The 8,316-nt window shown below is 39.5% G+C and overlaps 1 protein-coding gene across 1 annotated transcript; it reads left to right on the top strand.

Moving 5' to 3' along the window:
* Positions 1 to 754: 754 nt before the first annotated feature.
* LOC113468805 lies at positions 755 to 7,312 on the top strand (the record flags this gene model as incomplete). Its single annotated transcript, XM_026826017.1, is given in 7 exon segments — positions 755 to 910; positions 1,276 to 1,492; positions 2,031 to 2,348; positions 2,412 to 2,518; positions 5,435 to 5,497; positions 6,018 to 6,270; positions 7,227 to 7,312. Coding segments are annotated over 7 exon segments (1,200 nt in total), but the record flags the coding sequence as incomplete, so codon positions are not given.
* Between the last annotated feature and the right edge of the window lie 1,004 nt (positions 7,313 to 8,316).

The raw sequence follows: 8,316 nt of genomic DNA, 5'->3' as shown, positions 1-8,316 counted from the left end.
GACCTACGTGAAACTATCCATAAGGAATTCGACAGCATGGATGACGAGTTCTTGGCGTACTACTACAACATCCCGTGTAACTACAACATGTATTTGAACTACTCGAACAACTTGGACTTCTATCAGATCAACAAAAGCACGGCGTAAGTTTTTATGTCACGTCACTTAATTTATTATTATTTACGTGGCGTGTATTTTCTACCACATAATGTTTTTTTAGGGGGATATCACTACTTTTCTTTATTTATTCATTCCTATTTATTTTTTCGTGGCGTATAATTTGTTTATTTCCGATAGTCTTCTGCAACAAGAAAACACACGGCACAAGGTATAGGTCAGTATGAGAGATCTCAATACCGAATAATATATGATCCTGTGTCACATCAGAAGCTTTCAATAGACACATTGAGTGTTGGGCTAGGCATTAGCTCAGCTCGGGGCAAAATGTTAGATCCCTATAAGTGTTCGAACAATATGAAATGTTTCGGATAATAAATAAAGTGGTGCAATATTAAACTGTTGAGATAATGGGACTACATGTCCTAATTCGACAGTCTAAATAAAGCACTAATATCTAAAAATATTAAAGCTGATGGCTCCACTCATACCAATACCGGGTTTTCACCCATTTCGTTCCCGGTCACTGGTCACTTCACAAGTCAGTGTGTGCGTTGTAGTCCCGGCTCAGTCAGTATGTGACACGCGAGGCATCACAATGACACCCACGACCATACCCGCAACCACAACCATACCTATACCCACGACCATACCCATACCCGCTGTGGTCATCACTATCATCGGCCTCCATATATCCTCCGTATGGACATCCTGTAATGAAACAACCCGGCTGGCATACTACAAGCCATGCTTCTTTGAGGAGAACTTTGAGCCCAACTGGATTCAAATTAAGGTCAGTGATGTGCTTAAACCTCAAAGATTTAGGCCTTTGGAAATGCAGGAGGACTGAGACTTCAAATTGTGTAAACATGACGGCTATAAGCACAATAGTTAAAATTTCATGGCATCCAAGAATGCTATCATAAAAAAGCGTGACTTAAAATTTAAGGGAGTAAGAGTCCAATCCAAGTAATACAGCGTCACTAATAAACAAATTGACAGTGAAATGCAATTTTTATACGGGATTTCTTCTTTTCTTCTTACAATCCAACCTCTTTCCCTTGCTTGGGGCAATGGAAAGTGTTTTCAGTGATTATTTTTGATAATCGATTATTTCTTCGATTAATCGATTTCTGTTCTTCGATTAATCGATTCCAGGTCAAACCATCCTCTTTTAATCACAGTCGGAACAAGATTATCGATTTCTGTAATCGTATGAAGGACCAGGTGGCTGTGGATATATTTCCTCTGAAGAAAAGTTTGCCCAAGGATAACTTTGTGCGGGTATATCGGGAATTTAAGAACAAGATGATGAGAGGTGTCAATGACATATTCTATGATATCATCAAAAAATTCCGTGTTGTCCACGAATCTGGTGAGTAGAATTGAATATTTATGCACCAGCGGCGGTAGTACGTGATTCCGTCCTTTTCCAAAGGATCACTCATGTTAATCAACGATGCTCATGGTTATGTATCTGGATGGGTGACCACATGGATGACCAAGTGCTGCTGGCTATTGACGGCCCTATTCAGGTTGGGTGAGGTTGATTTGAGTAGAGTTGAGTAGTGTCACCGCACCGCCGCGCGCCGAATGATACCTGAAATAACTCAAATAACCGTTACTAAAGACCTTACCACTAAAGACTAAAATACCAAGGGAAAAAAGACCAATTATTCAGTGACTTTAAATCCCTTTAAAAATTAACTTTTTTGATCTCACAGTTCAGTTCCGTCAGTCCATCTATTCGTGTAAATTTCTCTTCTCGTTTTGTCTTTTCTAGTCTTCTCTTCTTTTTGTAGACCCTCCTTGACCCACCTTTGGGACTGTTTGCCCCTACAACTAAGCCTCAGAGTGAGCTTTTTGTGAAAAATCTCTTCTTTTCAATCCCATTCTATTCCATGTCCTCTCAGCACTCTACGAATACTACCGAATCCACGAGCCGATCCTACACGATCGAAACTACACCAAATTCCTGCTGACGTTCAACCGTACCACCAACAAGCACATCATCAAGGAGATCCGAGTCATGGCTTACGACCTACGTGAAACTATCTATAAGGAATTCGACAGCATGGATGACGAGTTCTTGGCGTACTACTACAACATCCCGTGTGTGCCCAAGGATAACTTTGTGCGGGTATATCGGGAATTTAAGAACAAGATGATGAGAGGTGTCAATGACATATTCTATGATATCATCAAGAAATTCCGTGTTGTCCACGAATCTGGTGAGTAGAATTGAATATTTATGCACCAGCGGCGGTAGTACGTGATTCCGTCCTTTTCCAAAGGATCACTCATGTTAATCAACGATGCTCATGGTTATGTATCTGGATGGGTGACCACATGGATGATGAAGTGCTGCTGGCTATTGACGGCCCTATTCAGGCTGGGTGAGGTTAATTTGAGTAGAGTTGAGTAGTGTCACCGCATCGCCGCGCGCCGAACGGTACCTGAAATAACCGTTACTAAAGACCTTACCACTAAAGACTAAAATACCAAGGAAAAAAAAAAGACCAATTATTCAGTGACTTTAAATCCCTTTAAAAAAAGCTACTTTTTTGATCTCACAGTCCAGTTCCGTCAGTCCATCTATTCGTGTAAATTTCTCTTCTAGTCTTCTCTTCTTTTTGTAGACCCTCCTTGACCCACCTTTGGGACTGTTTGCCCCTACAACTAAGTTTCAGAGTGGGCTTTTTGTGAAAAATCTCTTCTTTTCAATCCTATTCTATCTAAAGTTCTCGCGGTAGAATGGTAGAATAATATAATTATGGTAGATAAATAGATAAAAATATACCTACTAAAAAAACTAGATTTTTTTTAGAGGAAGCTGTACCAACGGAGGTCTTATCATTTCGAAATGTAAGAAAGAAGGTGGACAGGATGGGAGAAATCCCGCCGTTCTGAGAACGAACCTTATCTGTTTAAGATAAGTTTCGGCCCGGGCGGGAATCGAGCCAGCGACCTATTTCTACCACATAATGTTTTTTTAGGGGGATATCACTACTTTTCTTTATTTATTCATTCCTATTTATTTTTTCGTGGCGTATAATTTGTGGCTCAGAATGTTTTTTATGGGGATATCATGTCTTCTACCACATAATGTTTTTTTAGGGGGATATCACTACTTTTCTTTATTTATTCATTCCTATTTATTTTTTCGTGGCGTATAATTTGTAGCTCAGAATGTTTTTCATGGGGATATCATGTCTAAGCTAACTAGACAGGCAAATGCTAGATTCGGGACGGCTGACTTTCTCCTATCCTGTCTTTCTTCTCTCTTCGCTTTCGGGACAATGGGCAATGGGATCTCAACAGTTATATAGTTTCCTCTATATCAAAGCTCTTCTTTCACTTTCTAAAATTACCAATATTTTTAGGTTACACCCTGCTGTGTAAATTACCTCCGGAACGATAAATCCAATCAAACAAAGTAGGTATCAATCTACCAATGTACCCATTCAGTATCTATTCAATAAGAACAAAAATCAATCAATAAATAATCAATTAAATATCGGAAGTCTAGACCTAATCAGTAGGTGGTAAGTAGGTAGGTAAGATTAAAATTTGGTTTAGAGATCGATTTATAGATCTTATAGATACTAGCATCTATCAATAGGTGTGGTACCTATGAATTAGATTTAAAAGTAGGACTAGGAACCTTAGGTAGATCCTAGGTATCTAATTTGAAAACTTTTATTCTATTGTAGATGAATTCTCAGGCTGTATTGTCTATTGATGTTAGAATTTGTGAGTAGCATTTAGAAAGTGCCGGCTTCCCAATAGAAAAAAGAATTACGGAAATAGATACCTACCCATAAGTAGGTACCTACTTGGAACACAAAAACAAAACTTTTCTTAGAACTTTCCTTTTGTGAGATAGAAATGGAAATAAAAAAGTTATAAATCAGTAATTTTAATTTTGTTAAGCATAAATGCTTGTCACAAATGTCGTTCCTCGCTTAATACAATACCCTAAAGTTCAAGACTTGACTTGGACTCGAACCACCAACCTCCAGATCCAGAGTCCACCGCGCTAACCATTGTACAGCTATTCACCACTGAGGTTGAATAAATATCTAAATAAAAAGAAGTACCTAATAATAAAAAAAGTACATTAAAACAGGTGATTATTCCATCTGTTACATAAGTCGTAAGTTCCGAGCATTAAAACTGCGACGGAGACCAATAAAACAGGTGATGCTAGTAAAAAGTTCGAGTTGTAAGCCTGTCTCCCTTCTATTTCGGAACGATAAGACTTTCGCATGGATGAGAAGATCACAAGACAGAAGGGAATGGAAACTTTTCGATCTGAAAAATTGGAGAAACCACAGTCTTGAAACCACAGATCCATCCAGGTGGATGACCTTCATTGTTACAGTTCTCTCTATTAAACCTCTTGAAAATAAAGTAAATGTTTTATCTACTCTCATAGGCTGACAAAGCCGTAACACCACCGCCACTTCTATTAGCAGACCTTTTAAACCACCTCTTTTTGGTAGACCTTTTAAAATAGAACACTATAATAAGTGGGCAGGTGGACACCTTCTTAAGTAAGTAGGTACATATATGTTCCTATCCATCATCTATTGTTCTATTGTTATCATCAGATGATGGAATTCTATCCTTGATCTAGGCGCACGGTAGTGCGCCAGGCCAAGTTCCAGCCTAACGCACACAGTGTGTAATATAGGTTACAAGCGTGAATGGGTCTCGAATAGATAGCTAGGTATAATCGTGACTTAGCATCATGTATCCAATGATTCATCACCACACAGTAAAGTAATCCATCTTCATCACCAAACAGTAAAACCACACAGTACTTCTAGATATCATGGTTAGGTAATACACATAAACATACTCATGGGTACATACGTAGGTACTTACTATGTGAAGTCGTACATAATAGGGGAAGTCCGGGCAAACTAGTACCTATAGTAATAGTAGGTACAGTAATAGTTAGAATGTTAGATACAAGTGTACAACAGATAGCGTGTTTATTAGAAACTTTCGCGTCCCAACGTTCATTAAAAAAACCCAACCTTCATTAAAATCATTCTACAACTCTTTTATTTACCTTTCAACTCGGAATAAAATCAACTTTCGTGAAAGAACAATAGATAACGAAGGATTCGGAAAGGAAATGAATCGACATTAAATCTTACTCTGACAGAGATTGTAAGGATTGTTCTTAGAAACAATCCTAACTGAATGAGTATCTTGGATCTATTCTGACTATTGAGTGTAGAAGTCTCATTAACTGTTGGTTATATTTACACAAAATAAATCATTAAGTACCTACTATTATGTACAGGTACCCAATACCGAGCACCTGATCAATGGAAAGGAAAGCATACGAGGCGCCTGGCCCTGGCAGGTGAGTAAACAAGGCCCGGATGATAAGTACCCAATATTAGTTAGCCCACAAAGGCACTTAATATGTTGTGCACATTGCATACTCATTTAGTTTTCAGGTGTTCACACAAAAGTTTCTGGCCGGATCCACAAAGAGATTTGATAGAGGATTAGAGGGAAATGTATTTATGTAATTGCCAAGGTCTTGTCCTAGGTCCTACCGAGAGCGAAGAGAGAAGGAAGACAGGATATGAGAATCAGCCGTTCTGAGAACGAACATTATCCGTTCAGGATAAAATCCGCCCCGAGCGGGAATCAAACCCGCGACCTAGCGCTCACAAGGCAGACGCGCTACCAACCAAGTTAACTAGGCTGACTGGAGATCTTATTATTATTATTATTTGTATATTGAATGTTCCTATCCTTTAAGAGTCCCTTATATCATTCTATCAAGACACTTCCATTGTCATCCTTCACACTAGGAATTTACCGATTTTTCTTTCGTCCAATGAATTACCTATAATTTTCTCAATTTTCCGCAGGTCTCCCTACAAGTGCTTCATCCGCGGCTCGGTCTCATGCCGCACTGGTGTGGTGCGGTGCTCATCCACCCATCCTGGGTCGTAACTGCGGCACACTGCATTCACAACGACATCTTCAGTCTGCCCATACCGGAGCTATGGACTGCGGTGCTAGGGGATTGGGATCGGACTGAAGAGGAGAAGAGCGAGGTTCGAATCCCCGTGGAGAGGATTCGGGTTCATGAGGAGTTCCATAACTATCATCATGATATAGGTGAGTAGCGACCAGTAGCGGCATTGAGTTCAATAACTATCATCATGATATAGGTGAGTAGCGACCAGTAGCGGCATTGAGTTCAATAACTATCATCATGATATAGGTGAGTAGCGACCAGTAGCGGCATTGAGTTCAATAACTATCATCATGATATAGGTGAGTAGCGACCAGTAGCGGCATTGAGTTCAATAACTATCATCATGATATAGGTGAGTAGCGACCAGTAGCGGCATTGAGTTCAATAACTATCATCATGATATAGGTGAGTAGCGACCAGTAGCGGCATTGAGTTCAATAACTATCATCATGATATAGGTGAGTAGCGACCAGTAGCGGCATTGAGTTCCATAACTATCATCATGATATAGGTGAGTAGCGACCAGTAGCGTCGGTCTGTCTGTCTGTCTGTCCCCATAGAAGGACTTATCCAAACCTGGTCGACCTATATATCAAATTAAAGGTCTTTTTACCAGGAACACGAAAATGGTGGTGCAAATTTTGTCCAGAAAACCATAAAGCCAAAAATCAAAAAAAAAAAACCGGTTTCGGCCCTCCCCAGGCTTGAGTAACCTACCTTGTCTACGAATGGAGGGTAAAACTATCGTCACCAAATATCTCAAGGTGTGTTCAAACATGGTTGACCGGCCGTCGCGTGGATCGACGGACGAGGTGAATCTGTGTTGTCGAGGCAGTGTGGACGATTCAGTCGACATCGATCCACGGCCGGTCGACTATGTGTGGACACACCTTTACGCCTCGAATCTCCTTCTCTACTAAATTAAACAAATACCTAACGTCTTTTGTTTTAATTCATGTCAACAGTAGATAAATTTTTTATCATTATAACAAAAATAATTAATTTCAACGTCAAAAATGCATTATAAACTAATGACTTTGAAAAATGCATAGCACGAATGCATTTCAATAATGCATTTTCATAATTATGACATTAGCGCTGATCCTCATCGGGATATTAGTGCAACTCTCGGGATACGAACCAAGACTCAACTTCGGATCTGTCAAAGGTAAGAACCATTAACGTTAATAAGTAGGTAACTAATGTGTATGTATGTAGGTACTTAGGGTGAGCTTAACTCCATACACAAAACGCCCACTCCGAGACTTAGGTGTAGGGGCAACTGCCCTAAAGGATGGGTTAAGCTTATATGAATCTAGAATGTATGAGTACTGAGTACTGAGTACCTGAGTAGGTATACTAGTTGCGCAAAAAATACATATTTTCATGGACCCTGCGGGATTCGGATGTGGAACATTCACAAAGGTTCAAAACAGGGTCCGTAAAGTACAAGGTATGTAGCAGATATGTATAAGTAACATCACTATAGGAAATACTGAATGCAATGAATCACCACCATTTTTACTTTCTTTTCCAGAAAAAAGTGTCATAGGTACTTAGGTACCTCATACCTACACTACCTACTACATATTATAGTAATCTATTACTATAGTTACAGTAAGAGTAGGTAAGTTACAAGCGTGAATGGGTCTCGAATAGATAGCTAGGTATAATCGTGACTTAGCATCATGTATCCAATGATTCATCACCACACAGTAATCCATCTTCATCACCAAACAGTAAAAACCACACAGTACTTCTATAGATATCACACACGGTTAGGTAATACACATAAACATAGATACTCATGGGTACATACTAGGGTTGCCAACCGTACGTTATTTCCCGGAACAATCCGTATTTTTGTCAAAATTCAAATGTTCCGCCGGAACACACCTTTGTTCCGGTTTTTTCCAAATCTATGGAAAATACGGGAACTGACTAATAAACAGAAAAAAAAAAGTTTAAAAAGACAGGTAAGTACGTACGAAAAACACAAAAACCCGCGAGTCAAGTAGGTAGTGTAGTGTAGGTATAGTAACGTACTAGTACGAATGTATAACGTACGGCGTACAGGTGCATGCAGCATGATTCATAAATCTGGATCTCTAGGCCTAGCTCGGTGCATGCCTTTGTTCCGGGTAAAAATCGGGAAATCCGTATTTTTTCACCATTTTGCTAGTTTG

This window comes from Diaphorina citri, unplaced genomic scaffold (assembly GCF_000475195.1).
Source record: "Diaphorina citri unplaced genomic scaffold, Diaci psyllid genome assembly version 1.1 scaffold857, whole genome shotgun sequence".
NCBI lineage: Eukaryota > Metazoa > Arthropoda > Insecta > Hemiptera > Psyllidae > Diaphorina > Diaphorina citri.
The sequence above is the reverse complement of the archived record's forward strand: the minus strand, read 5'-3'. Positions and strand labels throughout refer to the sequence as shown.